The sequence below is a fragment of the Heliconius melpomene genome, chromosome 1, assembly GCF_056956725.1.
Source record: "Heliconius melpomene rosina isolate 202511_hmr_F chromosome 1, ASM5695672v1, whole genome shotgun sequence".
Lineage (NCBI taxonomy): Eukaryota > Metazoa > Arthropoda > Insecta > Lepidoptera > Nymphalidae > Heliconius > Heliconius melpomene.
Genome location: NC_140389.1, coordinates 1,206,989 through 1,232,505, shown reverse-complemented (window position 1 = coordinate 1,232,505; position 25,517 = coordinate 1,206,989). Strand labels below are relative to the sequence as shown.

The 25,517-nt window shown below is 31.6% G+C and overlaps 3 protein-coding genes across 4 annotated transcripts in view; 2 read left to right on the top strand and 1 right to left on the bottom strand.

The window, feature by feature from the left end:
• The first annotated feature begins 49 nt into the window (after positions 1–49).
• Positions 50–4,787, top strand: LOC146540884 (uncharacterized). Its single transcript, XM_085195606.1, has 6 exons — positions 50–569; positions 967–1,066; positions 1,827–2,430; positions 3,148–3,301; positions 3,727–3,858; positions 4,020–4,787. Exons 1-6 carry the CDS (start codon positions 221–223, stop codon positions 4,133–4,135), a joined length of 1,455 nt encoding a protein of 484 aa, XP_085051732.1. The 5' UTR covers positions 50–220; the 3' UTR covers positions 4,136–4,787.
• A 3,088-nt stretch (positions 4,788–7,875) lies between these two features.
• LOC146540883 (transmembrane channel-like protein 7) lies at positions 7,876–19,538 on the bottom strand. Of its 2 annotated transcripts, XM_085206351.1 has the most exons (6): positions 19,445–19,538; positions 19,092–19,262; positions 14,851–15,039; positions 14,337–14,444; positions 12,855–12,955; positions 7,876–12,278 (listed from the first exon to the last, which is right to left on the bottom strand). In XM_085206351.1, the coding sequence occupies exons 3-6, from the start codon at positions 15,020–15,022 to the stop codon at positions 10,317–10,319; spliced, it is 2,343 nt and encodes a 780-aa protein (XP_085062477.1). In that variant the 5' UTR covers positions 15,023–15,039; positions 19,092–19,262; positions 19,445–19,538; the 3' UTR covers positions 7,876–10,316. The 2 variants fall into 2 exon arrangements, with proteins under 2 accessions (XP_085062477.1, XP_085062563.1); XM_085206437.1 differs by lacking the exons at positions 19,092–19,262; positions 19,445–19,538 and adding an exon at positions 16,141–16,336.
• Positions 19,539–20,006: 468 nt separating this feature from the next.
• The window catches only part of Alk (Anaplastic lymphoma kinase), a 28,242-nt gene continuing 22,731 nt past the window's right edge, over positions 20,007–25,517 (top strand). Inside the window, exons 1-3 of the mRNA XM_085206049.1 lie at positions 20,007–21,286; positions 24,880–24,968; positions 25,339–25,457. Of these exons, the coding sequence (XP_085062175.1) occupies positions 20,683–21,286; positions 24,880–24,968; positions 25,339–25,457 (812 nt within the window). The 5' untranslated portion in view covers positions 20,007–20,682. The remainder of the gene's footprint in view (positions 21,287–24,879; positions 24,969–25,338; positions 25,458–25,517) is intronic.

Sequence of the window (25,517 nt, the reverse complement as noted above, 5' to 3'; positions counted from 1 at the left end):
TTTATTACAGTAGTAATCGCTAGCGGTAATATTATAAGAAAATATTAAACGCACTGGCCACATCGTACTCGATCGCCATTGGTAACCGTTGTGTCAACAAAAAAGTAGTGTTTACGAAAAACCAGTGAATGGCGGCTGCCGACAAATTTGAAGTTAAGTACTTCAATTGTCATGTAAAAAGTCTTATTTAGTGTTTAATTACGTATTTTAGTTCGCAATAATGGGTAATTGTGTTCGTTTCTGTCGTCGCCGTCGAATTCGCCGTCATATTGTATTAATTCTCATCGGCCTAGACAACGCGGGTAAAACGAAAACTGTGAACAATTTAGCTGGAGAAAATGATGATAAAGTTTTGCCCACAGTTGGTTTTAAAGCTGTTAATTTAATACATAAAGATACGCCAGTCACTATTTACGATTTGGGCGGCGGGCCGCAATTTAGACAAATATGGTCTCAGTATTATAGCGAAGTGCACGGTGTTATATTTGTTATCGACTCAAGTGATTTTTCACGGTTGGAAGAATGTAAAACTGTTTTAGAGGAGGTTTTATCACATGACAAAATATCTGGTGAGTTGGCTACCTAGCAACTTTATCATTTTGTTTTTTAATTAAATGTTTTTATCGCCGTAACGGTATGGCAATAAACTAATAAATAATTAATCTGTACGAACAGTGTAAACAATAGATTACTACAAATTATTATATTCCCCATAAATTGCGATTTCATGTAGGTACATTATTAAACTATTTTTTCACATTTTTTATCTTTATAACATGTCTTTAATACAATATGATTGCTTTGAAATTAAGCTTTTCTTAAAAAGGTAAACGTATTTTTAAGCAACATAATTTAATACGTTTTTTAGTATTAATATTTAACTTACTTAGACATAACACTTTAAAAATGTAAAAATAGGCAAATGTATTTTTTAATTTGTACTAAAATGATAAAACTTAAAATTAGGTAAACCAGTTCTAGTGCTAGCCAATAAGCAGGATAAAAACGGCGCCCTCGACGATATCGACGTTGTGGAAAAACTAAATATTGAACCCTTAGTTAACAGGTATGTGTTTATTTCTTTAGGTTCACGCTGTATCCCGCATATAGCAGGATAAGAGGAGGAATAGCTAGTGTTAAGACACATAGTTCCTCACCAACCAACCGCCCAATTTTCAAGACATTGTGAATGGCAAAACTCAACCCCGCGCTTCCTCTTGTTACCAAAGCAGGCAAATGAAACTCGGTCCGGCACAACCGCCGTGCTTACAGTCAAACGATTTTTTTTGACGAAATATAGCACCACAATTTGTCACTGAAATGAAAATATTTAAATAAAAATCAATCAGAATTTGAATCGCGGCCATTGTGTGTACTAGCACCAGCCGACTTATTTTCATTTCCTACCATCATCATAATCATCATATCTTATTCGAAAAAACTAATGAGTATGTAATATAAACATGGGTATGTAGGAAATGATGATGAAGGAAATGAAATAATACCTACCGCAAAAAACACATATTTCGATACTATAAAAGGAATCAAAATTAATAGGGTACTTCCGATTGACCTAGAATTGTGAAAATTATACATTTGTGTTTAGATCCTAAAAAATAATATCCTTAAAAGGAAGGCAAAATTTAGTATTAAGGTCAAGTGAGTTATCACATAAAACTTAAAAGTGCTCTGGTAGTGCTAAGCTTGAATTTCAGTAAAAGCTCGGGACTTCCAATTTTTATACGTAACCCTCGGTGGGCTAGCTCGATTCGCGCTTGTTCGCGAGTCCGCGTTTTTAGTATAAGTGATATTTATTACAATTTTAGATACAGATGTCCAACACTAGTAGAATCATACAGCGCCAGCCCATACGACCCCAAATCCAAGAAGGCCAAAATAGACGCAGGTCTCAAAAAAGGTTATCACTGGCTCCTAGACTATATAGTCAAACGTTACGGCGACATAAACTTGCGTGTACAGACAGACATACACTCGGAACTAGAAAGACGTCGACGAATGTTAAGCAAATCCTCCAACAGGGCATCGCAGACTTTTATAGCTGAAAGTGATGAAATAGCAACGCAAACTGGCTTCGAAAATCCCAACTTTGGTAAACAGAAATCGGAAATACAAAATAATTTAGATCCCGGAGTGATTATAGTGAAGCCTATCAAGAGTAGTAGTATAGATTCAACGATTACTGTAGAGAGTGTAGAAAACGACACGACTATAGAAACTGATACGAGTAACGTTAAGCCCAAATTATCTCCGCTTTTTGGGAGGGCCAGTAATTCTACCGTGGAGAGTGTAAAGATTGAATTAGAACCGAGGAATGAATTTAGGAAATTATCGCCGATTGTGAGGAAGAAAGGTGTAAATCATATCGACTTTAAGAATCGGCCGCAATCCAGCCCTACTTATAGGAATAAGGTAATTATGAGCGATCTCTCTGTTTTCTATTTATTTTTATCATTTATCTAGACACTTAGCAAGACAGAGAACAAGCGGACTGCCCAACTAAACTTTAGAGGTATTGCGTGTTGAAAGACGAAACTCAATGTCTCGCTTTGTCTTATTACAACTTACAAGTGGTAATCGAACCCACGACCGTCGCGTTTTCAGTCAGACTGCCACGACAGCCTTTCACTATTTACCATTTACCAACTCATACTCATCCTTTAAACAGCAAGTGTCTCTATGGTCGACGAGTCGTGGCCTCCCTGAAGTAAGTTTTTTTGAATGATTTTTTTTTATTCTTACTTATTTTTTAATCATAACTTATTTTTATTAATTCAGGAAGGAAATAATGAAAAGTAAGAAAAATCGAGTAACGAGGCAATGCGCGGCTTTTTGCTTTCATGCTGTACCGCGTATACCAGGGTCGGCAGAGGAATCTTGAAAAAGTGTTAAGAATAGGGAAACAGAGTGTCCCATTAAAACACTTCTGTTCCCCATTTTTCGCCGAAATTCCGAGGCATTGCGTGTTTAGTAGCGGAACTCAACGTTGCGCTTTGCCTGGAATAAAATGAAAATATAAAATATTTCATTCCCCCGATTGGGCAACGGAGCCATAACCGTCGTGGATACAAGCGCATATTTTATTTTTATGCAAGTAATGTGAACCTGGCTTCTCATTCCCTCTTCCAGACGTCACAATCAAGCCAAAACACGTCCATACCAGAGACGAAGGAATCTACACTGGACGAGAATCGAATCTATATACCTGATCTCAAACATCGCGTTTTAATAACCGACGTGGAATTGGCACAAAACCATAGGGAGATTGTTTTGACTGGACGAGGTAATTTTTTTTATTATTTACCAGTTTTTTTTAATTACTTATCCATACGCGATTTCGCTATATTTATTGTACAACAGCCTTTTTAATTAAATATGAGTTTTTTTCACGTATGAAGTTACTGTAAAGTTTCATCTATATCCTTCCAGTTTTTACATAAGAATAAAACAAATGTCCCAAACTTTTATATTTATAATATTATTAGGATTACTAGGTTAGGATATATTTTTTTTATAGTTGTAGCCCAGTTCATTCAACACAACGACATTCAAGTTAAATTAAAACATAATCAGCTTCACGCTGTATCCCGCACACGGCAGAATACGACTGGCCTGTAAATTTATATTTATAAACGGATATTATATTTATATATATATATATATATATATATATATATATATATATATTTAAGTACATTATCCATACAGAACATACAAACAAGTCGCTGTCAGACATAGTATCTGCGACCCTCCCGGCGATGAGGCCTGCCTCCGCCTCGCAGATTGTGCGACGACAGTTGGAGCTGTGCGGACAGCATAAACGAAGATTGAGCTTACGTTGTAAGTATTATTTCATTTATGTTAATGTTATAATTATGATAATTCGAACCCACGATCGTTGAATTGTATAGTCACACAAGAAGGCCCCAGTGTCCTGTAATGTAATTAAAATATATTTATTTTGTCTTATATGTAGTTACACGTTATTTTTCTCATTTTAGATATGCAACGTAACAAAACTAGTCCCGAACGTACATCGATGCTCATTTACGAACCGAAAGCTCAACGACACCTTGATAAGGGCGATTTCGAAATAACCGCCGTTAATATTAATTAATATATTAATATATAGAATATTATATTTTTTTGCAAATTGTAAAGTTTTTTTGTAGCTACCCACTGGATTTATAGCGTTATGTCAAAGTGTTTTGTTTTTTTTAATGTTAGGAAACTTAAAAAAAAATATGGGCATAAAACGTAATACATAATTTTTCTCCTTTTTTGAAATCAGTTAACAAATGGATTGATATTTAAATATTTTTTTGTTGTTGCTTTTCCAATATTTATATAATAGAGCAAAAAAGTACGTCAAAATAGTGATCTCATTACTATATACCATTACATACTGCATTTTTTTTGTATGGGGCTCTATGAAATTTCATTTTAGGCATTCATTAACCTATTTTCTGTCTTATTAGAACGCAATATAAAAGCATATATATATATGTATTTAACTATTTCTTATATAGCACTCCATAGCGTTATACATTCAGTGGAAAGTAAGTAAATAGTTTATTCACATTTGTTATCTTATATTAAAATATGTCATTAGTTGATAATAAAATTGCAAGTAAACAGAAATAAATAAAAATCCTAAAAAAAAATAACGATACAAATTATTTGTAAACCAACTTTATGAGTATACGAGTGTTTCTATTATTACATATACATATGATACTTTATCGAGGTATAACCTAATACCTATTATAAGGTATTACCTTATATTCTTGTTTTTATTCTTTTTTCGTTGATTATTCTAAATACTAAATATATATCATTAACCAGTTTAGTTCAGTAAAAATAAAATAGCAGTTATTATATACAGTTCTATGTAATATTTTATTGAAATGCTGTTTTATTTGCTAAATAAATTATTCTGACTTACTATTTTCTATAATTATTCAGAAATTAATCAAAATTACCGTAAAATTATTTTGTTTTTATTTCTTTATTGATTCAGTGGTTTGGAATTTTGGATAGTAATTAATTATAAATATCTTTTTTCTTGTTCAATAACTATACCTGTGCTATGTATATTTATATGTAGGTATAGCATTTATATTGAAGTTAAAACGCAGGGTAATTATTGTGATTTAAAAAATATTTATAAAGTACATTTAGATAAATATAATATTCTATCGAGAAGTTAAATTTTATTTTTCGTTTACTTACAATCAATATAATAATAATAAATGTAACAAATACACTTTTTTTTAAATAAATCTACATTTAGAATTATTGCTTTAATTTTAGTGTTTAATTACATAATACAAGTATGTATTATAACTATATGAATAAGCCTCACATTATAATACATGTGTATATGGATATAAGTCTTTACTATATATTACTTAATATTTTATTTTCTATTTAGTTTATTATAAACTTACTTAGGAAGATAAATAAAAATACAGTCAGTACTAATTTTATAAAATTTTTAAGACTTCAAAATAGACATATTTTGTATTAAATTCATTGTGAATTTACTTATTATTTTCTCTAAATAATAACAGTAAAAGAAGAATTTATTATTAAAATACTTAGTAAATAGTCATTGAAGGACCAAAAAATTGTTTTCTATTAAGATTTCTAATGTATTAGAGAATTAGTTAAGTTTTGTATTTTGTCTACTAATAAATGATTATATTTAGAAATTATACTTGTTTTACTTTATCTTTTTTTTACTTACTGGGTCCAATCTTATATTCTTATTATGTGTGATTGGACTGAACATCTTAAACAGATTGAAAACGAATCGCAACTAGCACTATAGTGTGAATCCTCCCTTAATTACTCTTAACATCTGTTGCAAATTGTCCATCAACTTACCCTATGTATTTTAGGGAAATCCTTATAACCTATTGAATCCTATTGAACATCCAAGTAAGGGTAAGAAAAGGAAACAAAATCATACTAGTACATATATTTACTTTTATTTTATACAAATATTTTGACAATTACAGTCGGCAGTGGCGCGTCACTATTTACACACTTTATGACAGTTCAAGGAAATAAAATAATAAATAACTTAATTAACAAATATGGGAGATGTTTGTATGCAAAACTGTTATGGTGTCTGTACTTAAAACAATATATTAAAAATATAAAAGGAATAGAAATAAAACACCGATATTATAGACATGTCAATACTGTTGATTAAATAAAAATGCTGAAAAAGGCAGAATTAAAAAAAGTACCACCATGAATAAACAAAAATTTCAGATATTTTTTAATTTATTTTCTTTTAATTGCTTTTTAAATATGTAAAAAAAACATATAAATCTTAGCTGCTCTTATAAAAATCACTGCCCATGAAGTATGTAATGCTAATGTTATATTGTCCTATATAATTAAAATTGACAAAAAAGAATAAAAATTGATAGGGGACTTGTTACCGTACTCAAAGATGTCATTTGTTTAATTTTATTTCCAAAACAAATTCACGTCTTTAAGTACAGCTGTTGAATGTCATTATTATATAAGTATATAGGCCAATATATAAAACCCAATAAGAATTTACATTCTATATATAATATATGGCACGTTCAATAATAAAAAGAAAAATCTCAATCTGTTAATGTTTCTAAAAAAGTCTTTTAAAATAAATATTCAGATTGTATTTTATTTAGACTTTAAATTACTTTTTAGATACATCAAACTTAAATACACTGATTAATCCGAAAATGGAGTTATTAAAAATTCTTTTTATTATTAAGACACGCATATTTCATATAAATAATATAAATAAACAAAAGATTAAAAAAATGTACTATTACTCTAAACACTCATATACATATTACATTCAAATCGTACATAAATGCAACTTTTAGTTACGAAACGACATTTTCTATACAAATCTTAGAATTTATAGTTTTTTTTTCTATACAATACAATAATTTTTACACAACAGTTGCAAAAGTGTACGTTTGAATTAACAACATAGCATCTTTAGAACGAAAATTACTTAATCAATACTTTATTTCCGTATTGCGTGTTGAGTGGCGGAGCTCAACGCCGCGCTTCGTCTCGACAGAGTAGGAAAATTAAAATAACCTAAATTGGAATGGAATCCACAAGCCATGCAATGACAGTCAGATAGTTTTCCACGATAGCCTGTCTAAGCCTATTTAGAACAGATTTTATGGTATTTCTTCCAAAAAAATTGAGTTAGATAACTGTCATTCTCAGGATGCCATATCTAATCATTTAGACGCAAAAAAATGTACAATCTATTTACTGTGATCTAAAATAAGCATAATTTCTTACAGTGGTCATGTTTATTTAATAAATTTTCATATAAATATAGCAATAATAATGTTTTTGTATGTATGAAGTAGTTTGTGTTAAATTGGCGCAACGTTGAAGATTACTCTTAAAAAAAAAATAAAAAAAAAAAAAAATATTTCAGTTCCACATATTATATAGCTACATAGAAAGTAATGAGACCAACCTAGTAAGTAACTAGTATAATACTAGTACTTGTAACAGGAGGCCCCACTCTTCCATAACACTTCATACATTCGTTATGGAAACAAAAACAAAAATAAATGGGATATAATTATAGCTACTTTACAATACAAAATATATAGAAATTAGAAAACTCTTCTACAATACTTAATCATATAATCTTAACACAAAAAAAATGTATCAATTTAATTTTATTTAACATAGTATACATTTTATTCAACTCGTTTAGTTTATAATCTTACAAGCAAGTCAATTTATAAACAATCTGAAAATTGTGAACTCTTTAAACGCTGGCCCTGATTGGCCGCCTTCACAGCAAAATCGATCAGGTTAGTAGTTTTTGACTTCTATGGTGAATTTTTGCGTTTGACGACGTCGGTTCACAATTTTCGGATAGCTTATAAATTGACGGGTAAGATTATAAACTAACTAACATAATGTTACAGTGACATATATAAGCCGCATTGAGTCAAACATAATATTTCAATATATTTTTTTATATTAAACTATACTTAGGCCACTTTACTACAAACTAATTCACACGTAAAATTCACAATAAATGTTTTAAGTTTTAACTGTAAAAGTAAAAAAAACCTGTTAATAAAGTAAGATTATTTGTCCTAAAAATATAATTTACTACTTTTTATTAACTTAAACAGCTGTAGCTCTAGAAATCTCACTAAGAGTTATGTATTGGTTTATAAATACTTTGATTGAAACAAATTATTTTATATTTCACTAGAAAAAAGCTATACATATAATATAAGTTATATATACATAAAAAAAAACGAATCACTTCCGTCACTTTAGTTATCAATTATCTTCGAATTATTTTAATTTTCATACTTTTTAAAAGAGAATATAAAATGAATAAAAGAAAAAATAACATTTAACATCGTATATGTTAAGTGTCGGTTAGTATGTTCAGAACGGCCGGTGAGTTGTGGCCACGCTGAAGTTAGCTATAGATGGGTGCGCAGATTTAATATATTTTTCATACTTTTGAATATTATTTCCTTCCCAAATTGACAATAAGCCAACGTTCAGAAAATGTCAGGTCTAGGCGGTCACGACTCTTCGATTGTTTTGATTCGATGTATTATACAACTATCATGTATTAGGCAATAATATTCAACAATGATTCCATTCCGACAAGATTAAAAAAAAAACATAGTTTTAATATATTTATTATTTAAAGCAAAATAATATTTTAAATATTAATTATTAAGAAGTAAAACAATTTTTCTAGGTCTGGGGACATTCTACATTTTTCTAATTGAGCTAATCTATTTTTATCTAGATCGTATAAAAATCTATTGACTATTTTTTTTATTTACCTGTTTCACACTTAGTTACTTTAAATCTAAAATAAGAAAAAAACATATATACTTTGTATACACATATGTAAGCGATACAATATGTATACGTATTTTTAAAGAATTTAATTTTATTTTTATGCTGTATCCCACACATTTATGTATGTGTGAGATACAGCTAGTGTTTTAAAATTAGCTGTATTAGGACAAACACAGGATACGTCCATTCCTTTATTTTCTGCCGAAATATAATAATATCTTAATACTCTTAATGTACTGATGGAAAACCAAAGAGCACCATTTATCTAATAAGAACGGAAAATATTTATATTTCTTATAAATAAAAATTTTCTTTTACTTTAAAAAGAAATGTAAGGATATTTTTAAATATTTAAGTGTGATACAAATATAATATTACAATTAAAATCTATTTATATTTAACTATTGTGTAATTTTCTACTTAAATTTAAAAAAACTGAACGTTTTTCATAATAAATACTAAAGTGTATCATTTTGTAAAAAAGAGCTGCTACAGATAATATTTGAAAAAAAAAAAGAATTCAATAAATAATTTCGATGGAAAAAATGTACATCGTATATTTACATACTTTTTAATTTATTTATATAAAGTTATATTAATTTTTAATCTATAGGGCACAGTATTTATGACACGTCACTAAAGAAATGGCTTATTTATACTCTATAGATGCCTTTAGATTCTAAGATATAATTTAAAAAACAACATGTTTTGACAGATAATTAATAAACCGTTATGTAAATAATGTTGTAAATCGATTATCAAAATAATAGTAGTTTTTTTTCTAGATAATCGATTTTATATTATTTTATTCATATAATGAGATCTGTCAGTTTTTAAATAAAAGATTATACATGCGTAAATGAATATCTTAATACTAAAAATGCCTCCTGACTTGTTTCGTATTTAGGAACATTAGGAGTATTTTGGTTGAATAAATTTCTTATTAAAAAAAAGTAAACATTTTTTTATCGTTCCGTTCTACGTATTTACTTCACGTTTCTTTAATTTAAATATACTGAGATCTTTAAACTAATATCTATATCTAAAAGTGACTAATAAATGCTATATATACTATATATGTACATTATTAGTTTTTTTTATTAAGTCAGAGAGCGAAATTAGGGGTTTTCAATAGAAAACTAAAAAAAAAACATTAATACTTTTTAGGAATCCGAGTTATGGCTTATTTAATAACTGGCAACATTTTACTAAAAACTGGTACAAATAAAATTAGGAATGTAAAATAGACAAAAGGATGGACACGTTATATATACAAAAGATGACTTTTCATACTTACATAGCCATATATACAGAAAAAAACGGCCAAAGATCCAAAAAAGTAAGGAATGTTATGAACCAAAAAAAGGAAAAAAAAACCACTTTGAAACCTTCAATTTAAGCTAAAACCTACAATTTTACCTAGAACTATGCTGTATAGACGAATCGTCATCAGCAAAGCTGGCTCTATTACGTCTCTCACATCGTTTTTGATGTTGCCTGATAAACGCACTGAGTCTGTTTAACAGAAATTGCTTATCGTGACCTTCCAAAACCAATTGATTCTTTAAAACCTCCACCATATGCCGATTAGCCGCCGCTACCGCCCAATAATAATACAAAAAGAACAATAAAATAGCAAATGCTGGTACAGCAAACGTCGAAGTACCCAAAAGGAATATAAATTCTCGAATTACAAACGGAAACGCGTCAAAAGTGTCTACAACGAAACGCCATACTGTATCATAGCCCCTGAAGGGACCACAATTCCAAGATGGCGTTATTTCCGCTATAGAATACGCGACCGGAAGTATTGATATCACGAAACCTAATAGCAAAACCGACATAAATAAAGATTTCGATTTAGACGCTTTGTAAACTATTGGGGAAGGCGTACAATTAGTTAGGCATGAAAATTTCTTTATATAGAAGATTAAGAAACAAAAGATAGTGCCTATTATCGGTAAGAAAGGACAGAAGAAGGCGCCCATCCAAATTATAGTTTGCGTGTAAACTATGTCCAAAACGTGTTTCGGGAGATAAAAGTCTTGCGTTCCTATCATTTTGAGGCATCTACTGTGGCTGTGTTTCGCTATAAAGGAGCGCGGTAGATTTATAAAGAATGTCATAAAGAATTGTAGTGCAAAATCTGTTAAGATCAACTTATACAACTGTTGCCCTACATACGTTTCCCAACACTCTAATCTAAATTCTTCCTCAAAAACTGAACACCTCTGCCTATCAGGATCGGATATTTGCATATAAATTTGACTCAAAAGCACCGCTAGCGACGAAAGTCTTAGCAAAACCGTTCTCAAAAGCGTTATTATTATATCATTCGCCGGCGTGTATGACTCAAATTGTATTAAATAACCGAAAATACCTGGTATTATTATATTTAAGACGACAATCGTAATAAATGGTAGAAATTCTAATAGCATGTTGCGAAACTGCCATATCGTATATGACCCAGCAGTGTTAACTTCAGTGCGATTAACTAATTCAATTTCATTTAATTCGTTCAATTTATCCATTGATTCGTTGAAAATAAAATAAATAAGAATTCCAGAACCGATTAATATGATGAAAACCAGAACATTAATCAAAATACGCTTTAAATATATCAAAATTTGACTTTCTCTTGTGCGCAACTGTTTTTCTTCCTTATACCGTTCTTCTTCGAGGCAACCTTTGATCTCATTGAATAACGCTTTGTGTTTAATTTTAGCTGATTTATCATTCTGTATACAAAAATCCCACCCCCCAAACACTAAATTACAATACATATAAAACTGGCCTTCGTTTTCGACCAAACGCTCCTTAAAACCTCTGGCAGCGGCCTTAACTATTGCGATTAAGGAAAAAAGCGTCCAAATTATAGGAATCAAAATGAATGCTAGAGGCATGTTATAATACATATTAGTTTCCCACAATTTGGGCAGCAGATACGAATAAATCTGATCACTGTAGACGCCATAAAACAATATAGTTCTTTCCATCCATCCCGTCCCTTGGATAAAGTCCAAAATGACATTATTTTGCGTCAAATTCCTTTGAAAATACGCTTGAGAGCAACACGTAGTGGAATTTTCTAGAAACGTGTCACATTTAAAGATGGCCTCATCTAGTAAAAGTGTAGGTAAAATAAGAAATAAAATGACAAATATAGATATCGCCGTGTTTAAGAAGAGCAGCCATCTTAGAAATAGGAAATATGAAACGACACCTGTTCCGAATTTTCCTTCGATTTCACGCAAAGATGTCTGCCATAATTCCAATTTCCCTATTATTTCGGTGAAACGTATGCTGAAACGATGCCACACTTTTCTTTGACGCCATTGTAACTGTTCTAAGCCTTGTAGTCTTAATTTTGTTGCGTTCTGTAAAATACCATTTCGTTATAAGGTTAAGAAATCAAATATGATAATAATGTTACTACTTAATCACTTTAATCTTTCTTTCATTTTCTTGATAATCTTTTTTACAATAAAATCAGTTTATTTCAATAATTTGCAAGATAACGTATTGATTAGACATTTTTAGACAGTATAATAAAACAAAAGAGGTGTAGACGATGTTTTAAATATTTTATTTATATATAACGGGACTCGGGACGCCCCACAAAAGTGATAACTTAAATTAAAGTATCATATTTGAATCCCACAAAAGTAACATTTGGCATTTAGATTATACACTCACTGTCAACAGTCGTAGTATCGCAAAGAAATATTACAGATCGCATTACAAAATAGAGAATAACCCAAATAACGAAAGCAGAAAAATATGCGAATAGTGGGGAACGTGTACGTGAATAGCGTGTACGTGAAAGTGTACGTGAATAGCGTTTTAGCACCAGGTTCCAGAGGGAACTTAGTCGTAGTAGTAATGGCAGGCAGAGGCCTACCACGCTAATGTGGTACAGTGTGAAGTAAAAAGCAATTAACATTATTTTTTACCTGCAATCTCGCTTTGATTTCGAGCTTTTGGTGCATAGGAACAGGCATGGCTTTGATTTGCATGATTTCTTCCCAAGTACGCTCTTCATTTGATAAGTTTTCTGTAACAACATAAAAGTTGTGATTTATAATGAAACAAGGCAAAAGTTTTATCAAAACAGCGAAATAATCGTCTAAATATAAACATTTTTTTGAGCATGAGGAGTAAATGGACAATCCTCGTGTATATGTTTAAATTCAAACACTCCCAAGGCGCCACGATGGCGTCTATTGGCAGAAATTTCATGTATAAAATGAACAAAACACATTCATGATTTCAGTTTCTTTTATCTTAGATTCACTTATTATTCTCACGGTCGGCTAAAATTGATGTAGGCAAGTACAAAAGCATGAGTCATTAACAAACGTTAAAAAATTATTATTCATATATTATAATAAAAAATATATTTAAAAGTAAAACTAAAACATATTTTGAAGTACAACTTAAGAAAGGACGCTTATGATTAAAGACTACTACTAATTTATTTAACAAAAGAACAGCTGATTTTTAGAGTTTACAAATTAAATATATTTACGAAGTTTAACAAAAAGTTTAAACATTAACATAACATAAAATACATACCATTATTATGAAAATGAGGTGTTTGTATTGACTCCATATTTTTAAATAATAAATAAATGTATATAACATATTAAATAACCTTATTTAAATAAGACAGTCTGTATTATAGCATTTTGGTACTGAAATAATCTTTTTCAAGCCCGTATTGTTTCAATATAGGTAATAAAAAACCTCATCTTGCACAGATAACACGAAAAATTCAAATTATACAGACAAAAACTATTGACATAAAATATAAATAAAAGACAAACATAGCAAGAATAAGCAAGATAACAAATGTAACGGTATTCTTACTACATTAAACTTTAATTTTACGAAGAACACACGTTAATGGATGACTAATAAAATTGATAGTAACGCGTGAACAAAAGAAATTAGTACGAAGGTCTTATTGAACGTAGGGAATTTAAAATTTTGAGGTCAATTTACTAGGAAAAGCATGTTAAATAAATAAATAAGAGTTTCCCGCATAAAGCTTTTCAGGGTATGCTGAGTAAAGATAGTGTAAGGACACTCCATTCTCACAATTTTCGAGATATCGCAGAGATTTGGGCGGCGGAACATAGCGCTGTTGAAGCGAGAAAATGAAAATAACAAGTTTCCCCGAATGGGAATCGAACCGCATCGCATCCTTCGCATTTACAGCTGTGTCAACAACACGGCCTCTTACGTAAGAGATCGAACAAAACACTTTATAAATTAAACAAATATAAAAGATCAAAAAATGAAAATGTGAAAACTATACTAATAACTCTTCTTCCATGGGCGTAGGAATTGGGGACAGTTAGTCCGTGCCCGCCTCAAAATAGTTAATAGTATAAATTTCCTGAAAATAAAAAATCTGATTATTTAAATATTACCTGATAAGTCCGGTAGCATAGACAAGTGTATATCCCGACTTTGCGTCGTCCTCGCGTAAGTGGATTGCCGCCGTTCATTCTGCGATCGGGCACGTTTCGCTGTGGTGGCTGGGAATTGAAGAAGGAATTTTAAATTAAGACCGTTGTGTCGGGAAAATATAAGCTTTTAACCTAAATTAATGTACCAATAGATTATCGATACCGTTGCACGATGGTTGTCAATAAATAATGCAACTTTAACGAATATATATTTTATAGATACAATCCGTACAATGTCCATAGAATAATAGTTTTCAAGAAAACAACACTAGATTGCCCTCGACGAGGATTGGGGAAATGCAGTGTTTTAACACAAACTAGCTTACGTACATACTCATAGCTTAACAATGTGGAAAGTTTTGCAGAATCGGGTCATTGCAGGTTATATAAAAACTCTTGAAGCCGTTTTTTTTTCTACACTTAGCTTTCCTTTTTGGAGCATTATCACCATCATGAAAAAACCACAAATACTTACTATTCCTAGCCTGTTTCGAAGGCAGCAATGTGGCAAGTTTGGCTGCATCAGCTCTCTGCAGGTTCTCGAAGAGGTCCTGCTCTCCCCCCGGGTAGAGCTCCTGGTAGAACTCCCCGCCCGCCTCCTCCCAGCCCTCGTGGCGTTTTGAACGCTTGTTCTTACCACCGGACATGGTTTATGGCATTTTTTCTGAGGAAGATGGAAAAATATGTTCTATTTACCAATTTTTTCGTAATGTGAAATGAAATTTTAATATTATACATTTTTGGTACATTCCTGACGTTTCGAGCACCTTGCAGTAGTCCGTGCTTGTAGATAGTGATGGTTTTCGTCAGAGATCTTATTATTATCAAAATACTTTAATTTAGTTAGTAGTAGAAATTTAATTTAGTAGTAGAGAAAATTAAAAATATATATATATATTTCATTTCCTTCTATGGCAATCGAATCCACAAACTATCGCATTTGTACACAAACACACGCTTGTGCCCCTGCTACGACTGGCGTCTTGGTTTTGTACTTGTATTGTACATAGTTCTACTAAACAAGATAAAGTCCATAACTTAAAGTTAATTATAATAATAATCGATAAATCAACAATTGATAAATATATTGACCGACAGATTTACTTTCCTCTTCAAATAAGCATATTCGACTTTATATTATAGATATATGTATATCTAAGTATTATATATTATATATCTATGAAAAGCAATAACGAAAAAAAATTAACACTAAACGGAAAAACGAAGAAATCTACTGAAATCTGTACTTCTATACTAATATTATACAGATGAAGAGTTTGTTTCGTTGAATGCGCTAATCTAAGGAAACACTGGTTCGATTTGAATTTTTTTATGTCGGGATAACTATTCATCGAGGAAGGTTATATATACACAGATTATATCAACTTAATCGTTTAATATAACCACAATACAACATTACCTGCTGTCAGAGTTACCTCGGGCACTTATAATGTATCATGTTTCAAAATCGCAATTAAAAACTAGTATAATTATAAAAAAAAGAATGTAGAGTAAAGAGTTATATTAACAAAACCAACTAATTATGGCGTTTTCTTTTCTAAATGGAACGACGTGACTTTCAATTTACTGATATCCACGAGAAAAAGTAACTTCCCGCTATTTCCCGCAGGGGGCTCTTAACACGAGGTTCCTTCGGTAGGCCGAAGGAACCTCGTGTTAAGAGAGAACCCCTTTCCACGCGCATCGTCCAATAAAAACTTAACACCAAGCCACCAAATGAATACCAACATACATATAAACTCACCCATTTTCACAAAATAAATGTATACACAATGAAAAAATATTAGCAAAGTGAATTACTATAGAACGCAATTTTTTGTTTATATAAATAAATATGTTACACAGTAATAACAATAAATATTAATTAATAATGAAATATACGCAAATAAATGAAATGTTTACTTCGCGAGAGTGGTGTATTAAAAGTGACGTGATCAATTTCCTACAAATGATTCGTATCCGTTATCTTTGAAAGATATTGCCGCTATCTCGAACTTTAGGGCTGTGTAAATAAAGAGAATAAGGAAAAACTATTTAATTTAATGTGTTCTATATGTAAATATAAAATTTTAAGGAATTATCTAAATTATAATTTTTTGATAACTATGTATAAATTATTAACAAACTATTTCGTATAGTTTAATTTAAATTTTATGTAAGCGACTGAGGTTTGACGGTAAACGCCATGGTTGGGGGTTCGATCTCAACGCGTGGGAAAGACTTTGAGTTTCGCCGCTTGAAGATGCAATCTTTTAAAAATTAGGCGAAATGTGGGAAACGAGAAAATTTAAATATTAAAAAAACAAAAAGAAAATAAAAAACAAAAATTACTCTATTAAAAACATATTTGGGTTAAATAAATCTATTTTAAGCACTTACACAGATAATTATAAATTTCAACAAAATATAAAAAAATCAACAGACAATAATCGAATTGTAACTAGCAATAGTATAAATATATATCTTTTTTAATTAGAGCACTGTACATAATAGATAGCAACGATATGCAAAGTTGATGGATATATTGACCTATATCTTTCACCCGGTTACCTATTTAATATGTTTTCTATGTAAAATGACGACAGAATGAGGTCAATAAAGGGTTTTACAATTAACGTATGGTATATATAATATATAATAATTTATTGAAACAAAGTGTATGCATTGATAGCGGGTTTGAATCTCGTCAATTATAAAGGGAATTGATGAAGCTCGAAAAGAATTAAGGTACTTTAAGGTTGTTTTTTCCATTATTTGAGTTGTTGATATAGTACATTAATTTCTGTAGTTACGTTTCAAAAATCACATACTTCTCAAACAAATGATTTCAAAATCATCATCATACTAAAAAAACCTTTTTTTGTTTCATTAATCGAGATCATACAGCTATAAAGAATTTCTGATAGCTGAAATTGTTTGTAATTAAATATTAACTAAAATGTTTCAGATGTAAGAACATTGCCTTATATTAAGTTTTTCACTGTGTAAAAATAATTTGTTTGATTCATAATTCAAAATTACCAATAAAGTTGATTATGATTAAAATGGACCTATATTCAGACAGATTTTAATTTACATTTTTAATTGTATGTAAACTCAAAGTACTATTTTAAAAATAAAAAATACTATATAATTATAGATATGTATGACAACCCTAAAGCTATGTAGACTTAATAGCAATTAGCCGATTGTCTGATACAGATAATAAACACAAACAAATATTTGTAATTTCTATGAATTTATAAGCTTATTATATCTTTAGTCACATCTCACTCTGTTTTGTGCATTCTATTCTTCACAGTTTATTCAAATATATTTCAAAGATAACAATTTACTCTTTGGTGCAATAATGACTTAATTACACATAGAGTGATCACTTACAAACTTTGATTGCCTTAAGCAATTTTTCAAAAATTGCATTTTATATATTGTTGTGTGTGATGAAAAAAACACTGAATAAGCAAAATATTAGCATACGCTAATATTTAGTTCATTAAAAATATTATAAATTAAAGTATATTTTTTATAAGACTAATAAAAAATGTATTATATGTAGGTACTTGAAGTTGTAGATGTTCTAATGATAATCTTTTGTAGGTAAAGAAATAGTAATTATGTACTTTCACACAATAAATATACATATAAATGGGGAATTTTGACTTATCTAGGAATGTATTGTCATGATAACATGCATTATAATGAATGTACATTATTAGATTAGTTAGTAATCATTATAACAATACTATTATTACTATGCTGCTTTTAAGATTTCATTTTTCAATTCAATTTCAATTTCAGTGTTCAAGAATAACATTTTTTTTTGTTTTTTTATGCATATATTGTGTAATGAGAATTTACCTCAAACCATCTAATTTTTGAGCCATTGCCTGTTGAGTAAAATGAAAATAATTTATGCCCCAGAATCGGAATCAAATCCACAATCTTCAATTTTTGGTATGGTACATTCTTTTATTATGGAGTTCCAAGCTTGCCAGTTTTTTAGATTTAGATTTTATTTGTATTTTAAATTTTTTATTACAGATATGTAATATTTGAACATTTATATTTCAAACCTAAAATACAAATGAAATAAAATTTAAAAATTGTTTGTTCAAAGTTTGCCATTGTTATCAGGTGGCAATATTTGATTTTGAAATATAAGTAAAATCATTAAAATAGGAACTCATTCCCTTAAGTGGGGAACAAACCTACAAATTTGCATTTTTAAAATCAGAAGGTGTGCCTTCACTGAACTTACTATTTATAACGAATTAATGTTATCCTTCTTGAAAGTACAGTATGAATACAACTCATCCTGCCATTAGTCATACTAATTGAGGTTTTAACTTTTTACTTATTTGTCATTAAAGGTATGTAATGTACAGGAAATAATTATAACCACATTCTGGAAATTTTATTATACCGTTTAACTGAATATTATACGCTTCTTTTGTTAGAAAACCTATCTTATTAGACTTACTGCTATTTTTAGATCTTTACAATTTTTTGTTAGATTCGGCATTGAATCTAGTATAACGGAAGCGGAAAATAAAAATTGAACACTTAATTTCACGAATATTTACCATTTCTCACAGTGATTCAGTTATGTTTACAATATTGTCTGTACTTAGAAAATGATGATGGAAAACATTGCTTGTTCAATATTTATTTACAAAGGAGCATTATTTTACTTACTTCAGTTGTGGATGGCGAATGCGTGGAATAAAGTTACGTCACATTACAGTGGATTTAATAATGCAGAACATTATTTTCACTTGTTTTTACAGAATTTTTACACCATGATTTTTTAATGAGCATGTATTCAGACCAAAATAATCCTCTTCTCAAGGAGTGGTGCTACACGTTCTGAAATGTGTGTTATGAAATTTAATGACACGAACACAAAAAATGCTTCAATCATTAGATATTTACACATATATCAAAATAATGCTTAATTATATATTATTAAAAGTATAATAATATTACATATTATAGAACTTTTTGAACTCTTTAATAATGAATCTCCTTAAATTTTTTTATAAACTTACATATGAGTTGCGTTTCAGAACGCATCTTCGTAATTACGAATGGCGGTGAGCTGTCATTTGAGTTTATTATTGTTTTTTTTTACTTAACACCTGTAATGAGGACAACAGTAAATTTTAAAAATGGCGTTACTGTTATACGTGAAAATTTTATTGAAATCATAATTTTCTTCATAATAAATATTGTTAAACTTGTGAAGATTTTTTTTTAACATTTTTCATTTAGAATTACCAATCAAAAATAATTCAATAACGGTTTATTTGCCCTTAAATGTCAACGAATCGAGGTAACGTATTTTTCTCGTGGAAATTAGATGAAATCGAGCAGCAGCCCGTCAATTGAATTTCCCTAGATATCCGTCAAAAAACGACGACTGTCTGTCGCTCGCGTAAACAAATCTCTGAGGAAATTTCCTCCATGCAATATCCGGTTGTATTACCATAGGCTAGTTTTCGCGGCAATTTAGATGGAAACGAATAGAAGGCACGCAAATAACCGATCTGGCCAATCGGGCCAGTCTGACGTGAGCATAGATCTGGAGAGGGCCAATCTCACATCCGGTGTCTGACGCAGTGGCATCCTGCGCGAAAAGCCCGGGAATAGGCCAAACGCGGGCTGACACCTGCGCAGCATCCCCTCGTCGCTCTAAGATCACATCTCGCGAAAAGTAATGATTATTTCGGTCGTTTAGTTCCGCGTATTCCCGTCGCGGCGCTGCGCGTCCACCGGGAGTGGGACGGTGTATGTACCTCAATATAGTCCAGTTAAAACGTAATTTTAGCACTGGAAAATGAAAAATTGCGGATGTCTCGATACAAGTGTACCAAAACGCATCATCTGAACGTTATTTAATTTGTTAAATTCGATTGACTCGCGCGTGCTAATTCTAAATCAGTTGTAACGTAGTCCGTCGTCCATTAGACCGAGTGATAATCGTGATTCTCGAAGACAAAATCCATTATATCTGTTCATGTAGTGCTGTATAAAATGTGCTTATTATTATTGAGGATATGCCAGCGTAGAAATTGGCGGTACTCCAAATTACGATGCATACGAGGTCGCGGCACTCCTTAGGATAGTACTATCGACGTATGTTGTTCAGAGACTCGGTGAAACTATGAACACATCGCATATTGACAATAAGCTATTGGAAAAATGTTAAATAGCCCATACAGGCGGAAGTTGACCGCTGCGAGCGGCATCCACCGGAGCAACATCTGAAATCTAAACGTACTCCCTAATGGCGCTGGCTAAGGTCCTTTCCCTCATTGCCATAATCGCGGTGGTCAGCGCCGATTACAATGAGATCCAGGCGAAGAATAAAACGAAAGAAGCCGTGGCGGCGAAAAAGGAGCAAAAGACAAGAATCGCCGTCCCCGATCCAGTGCGTGGGTCGTTCCACAAATTGAGCTCGCTAATGAACAGGACAGAAGACAGGAACTCCAGGCGCAGGAAGCAGAATGTAAATAAAATACTAAAGATCAGAAATCATGACATGCTGAATGATAACGAGGGTGCGATAGCCATCAGCCAAAAGACTATGTCCGACAATGACACGAACACATTGAAGGATAAGATAATCGCACTTAAGCCTAAGGATATCAGCCCCTTTGATGCCAACCATTACAAGAACAACTATATACCGCAAGTTACGGGAGTATCTTGTGATTTCGAGAACCACACAGGTTCAGTGGACATGTGTATGTGGGAGTGGAATAAGACGGTCTCCAGTTATAATCTAGGATTCCAGGTGATGACTGCTGCTGAGTTGGTGATGATGAATGAAACTGCTAAAAGTGTGAAGTTCACCGGTCCTCCTTATGATGCTGATAAAAAGAAGGATGGTAAGAATTTTAATATTTTCTGTTATTTTTATTTCTCTGGTCTAGTTGGAAAATTGCGATGTTTGGTTCCACCGTTTGAAGCGCTTTTACAGGGAAGAAAAGGAAAACAGAGTGACCTTACACTAGATTCTCTCTGTCTTCTCCACACGATGTAGAAAATGCTTATGTGTTGTTTATTGATACTGATATACAGGCTTTTAAAAAAAATATACAAAAAAAACATTATTTACATGATGCAACACGAGAGGACAATAAAAACGTTGTTTATTTTGAACGCGCTCTCAATTAAGGCTATAAGTAAGTGTATAAAGTATTTTTTATTTTCATTTTTCCTATTAAAATACTAAAGCTTTAAGCGGTAAATATTGAAATACGAATAACTTTAACGTGGCGTTGGGTTCTGTCATATAATGTGCAATTTGTCTGAATAACTAAAAGGTGCTGTGCCTTAACACTAATTCGATTTTTGTTGTTTACCTATTAATAAAAAATAGATTATGTTTGGGGAATAGAGATAAAGAAGGCAAATTTAATCTTTAAGGTGTACTACTTCAGGAAAAAATCTGAAAACTATAAATTTATGATTCAATCCTAAAAAATAATAGCCTTAAACGGGTGCAAAATTTGATATTATTTTTGGTTCAATTGTGGTATCAGATGAAAGGGCTGTGGCTAAGCTAGACTTGACTTTCATAAACCAGCTCGAGACCGCAAATTTTTGTTCGGAACCCTCGGTGGGCGAGCGGCTCGCACTTGTCCGATTTTTTTCTCAAAATTTTTACTTTTCTCGTATTTGTATTGTAAGTTCTCAGTTCATGCCAAGCATTCATCGTGCTTCAAGTAAACAAGTACATCGAACTCTATACTTTTATTCGTGATAATCATTTCGATTTTATTATTTAGGGCCACACGCTTGGGCAGTGTAGGGGAACGGTGTAGTACACATTTAAAGGGACTTCTTAAAGCCACGCTCTGAGCTCCTCGCGTTACAACGCTTCTTTTCTTAGAACCCTTATGGACTGAAAGTACTAAATATTTGGGACACAAATAACGAAAAAGTCGATTAAAATAACTTTTACTTATTCTAAAAGTTATACAACGCAATACCTCCAGAATTTGGCAGAAAGTGGGAAACGGAGTGTCTTAGCAATAGTTTCCATCTGCCTAACCTGCTGTGTGCGGGATAGAGCGTGAAGCTGATTTTTTTTTTTAAAGTTACGTTAAGCGATGGAGTGACTTAGCACTAATTTCCCCTTGCTTACAATGTCATGTAACCGGAATACAGCGTAAAGCTAAAATAAATAAAGTAACTTTAAAAGCCTAATTTAAGTATATAGTTTAGAGAGATATCTAATAAACAAACTGTCTTTTAAATATCTTAAATCTTAATGCATTTTACAAGGGTACTCTCATACAGTTAACAGAAATAAAAGTTCAAAGTTCATATCATATCTTAGTAGTTTAGTGGGAGCGAGATGATGAAGATGCGAGATCGGAATAGGATAGATATTTGTGCTTAAATTGCTGTTTATTTTATAAGGAGAGGTTCTTAATGCCTATAATGTAGTGTTAAGATATTTCGTTCCCATTAAGACACTTCCGTTCCTCTCTTTTTTTGAACTTTCAGCTGGTGAGGTTGAGGTCTTTTCGACCTCATATTTAAACATACGTCGTATAGAAATAATGCGCACCCCCGTTAAGTGCGTATGAGCCGATTTCGACCTCAAGCCACAGTGTTAAAAGCTAACCTTACAATTGTGATAATGGTCAAATTATATTAAACAAGTGTGAAGGAAGTCGTGGGGGATCAATTTAGCTCAATTGTCTTTGTTATACTTACTTGGGGACCCAGTTGGTAGCTATTTTGTTTTTTTTCTTTATGCTCCTTATTTTTTTTGAGTTCACATTTTATTTATTATTTATTTATTTTAACACTTTATTACACAATAATTAAACATTATGCCACCACCACCACCACCACCATTTTGTAGGGAGTAGTGACCTATCTTTACGTTCTCCGCTTTCTACCCTAACCTTTACTTTTAACCATTTTTTTAGCTTCACGCTGTATCCTGCACATAGAATGCAGAGGCTACGCAGTGTCAAGAAACCATTTTCCTACCATCGCCCAATTCTCGAGTGTTGGGTGGCGGAACTCAACGCCGCGTGTTGTATTTTGACCAGAGCGAGGAAATAAAAATACACATTCTCCCAAGCGGGAATCGAATATACAACTGTCGTATTTACAATCAGAAGTACGAGGCTGTCGTGGTGGCTTCAAAAAGACCTTAATTTAATATAAATTGTCTTATAGCTTCTAAATTTTTACGTAGGTAAAGGAGTTTAACTAATCAAAAGAATACGATAATATAAAAAAACAAGGTACATTCGCACTTCTTTGTTATACAGGAGAGAATGAAAGAATTAATAGATTCATATGAATGGGCGTTACTTCCACAGACTGTAAGTTCAATGTATTTACTTGATGCAGTTTTATTGGACGTCGCACGCGTCCGAAATAGAACCCACACTCAATGAATGCTTGGTATTTAATCTATTTTAGTTCTAACAATGTGGAGCTTACTGCTAGTGTAAGCTTAAAACTTTAAACTGTTAACATTTAACGAGATGAAATTAAATATTTAATATTTTCATTTCCTTGCCTAGTAGCGAGACAAAGCGCGGCGTTTAGTTCCGCCACTCAACACACAGTTCCTCCAGAATTCATCACTAATATTCCTATTCATATAACCTGAAAAAAAATAGGAAAGAAAAAAAATATCGCTATTACGAAAAATCCCATGACCATAACAAAATCCAAAAAGCTTAAACAATACTAAAATATAGGTACATACAACAGTTTAATTCTAAATGTTATGTTATATAGACAATGCGTGGGTAATAGAATCCATAAACACCTACGTTGATAGGTAAGTCGCCGCTACACCTACGGGGTCATAACCTACAATTTCAAACTTAAGTCCCTTAGCAAATTAACTAAAGATTTTACTTGTTGAGAGCATGTTGCGGAGGATGCTATAAGGATTAACTTTTTAATATTTAATTTCATAATAGATTGAAGTAAAATGTTAATGAGACAGAGAGATTATATAATATGCTAGTTGTCGCAATTTTGTTTTGATGGAGTGTAGAGAACTAAAATGGAAAATCTAGTTAGGGTTTCGTACTTTTTAAGAAAAAAAGGTACCCTTATAAGACTTTGTTGTCCGTCCGTCTGTCGGTCTGTCAAGAGGCTTTACCTCCGGAACGCTTGGCGATATTGAGTTGAAATTAAAACCATTTACTCAGATAAATAGAAAAAAATACTGTCTGTGGTATTTTTTTATTACGAAAATCAATTTCACAGGAAACATGGCAGCATTTGCCCGGAAAATATTTTAGCATAAATGTTGTAAGTTAATATTAAATATATACGCATATTGCGTGATTTGTTGGAACTCTACGCCGCGTTAAATTATTTTTTCCACTGACCGAGAATCGAATCCACAACCTCCTTCTTTATAATCAGACGTTGTGCCGCTACGACGCAACGGCACCTATAATTGATATTTTATTTGTGTTTTTACTTTCAGGTCACTTCCTGTACCTTCCCGTGTATCCTACTATGGAAAACATGGTAATAAAATCTCCCAGATTTCGTGGATTGTGGGAGTTCTGTAAGGTTAGTATAATATTTTTTTAAATAATAATACTTCTTTAAATAATGGTAGACATCATTTATTATTTTTAATCAGTGGCGTTGTTAAGATTTTTTATATAAAAATTTACGTAGCGGGAGTTGAACCTGTGCCTCTTGGCCGGTTTCCTAGTGCCCAAAAAAAGTTTGTTCAGTTAAACGCCATGGGCGTGTAGAGATATTTTCGGAATTTTTTTTGTTAGTAGTTAGTAAAATTTCTGGGATGGACCAGACTATTCTGGGAAAGCCACGGACTCAACATCGCGTTTAGGTACCGAGGGAGAAAATGAAAATATGAAATATTTCATATATTTTTAATTTATTGACTAGAGCCCATATTTTTTATTTTTTTTAGTTCGAAGCTCGTCTCCATCAAAGTAAGATGCAGAACGCCAGCATCCGCCTCGTCTCCGAGTCGGCTATATCCGAAGTGCAGTGGATATTGCAGGAAGTTGCTGGGAATAATAATGAAGCGTTAGTATACTTTGTCGTTTTTAATTATTTTATATGGAGCATATTACTTTCTCTTTGCTT

Excerpts from the sequence above, each read along its gene's own strand:
- LOC146540884 (XM_085195606.1), top strand. The coding sequence starts at position 221 with ATGGGTAATTGTGTTCGTTTCTGTCGTCGCCGTCGAATTCGCCGTCAT. Across the intron at positions 2,431-3,147 it reads GCCCTACTTATAGGAATAAG|ACGTCACAATCAAGCCAAAA; the intron begins GTAATTATGAGC and ends TCCCTCTTCCAG. Across the intron at positions 3,302-3,726 it reads GATTGTTTTGACTGGACGAG|AACATACAAACAAGTCGCTG; the intron begins GTAATTTTTTTT and ends TTATCCATACAG.
- LOC146540883 (XM_085206351.1), bottom strand. The coding sequence starts at position 15,022 with ATGTCCGGTGGTAAGAACAAGCGTTCAAAACGCCACGAGGGCTGGGAG. Across the intron at positions 14,445-14,850 it reads TTCGAAACAGGCTAGGAATA|CCACCACAGCGAAACGTGCC; the intron begins GTAAGTATTTGT and ends TTCAATTCCCAG. Across the intron at positions 12,956-14,336 it reads TATGCTACCGGACTTATCAG|AAAACTTATCAAATGAAGAG; the intron begins GTAATATTTAAA and ends ATGTTGTTACAG.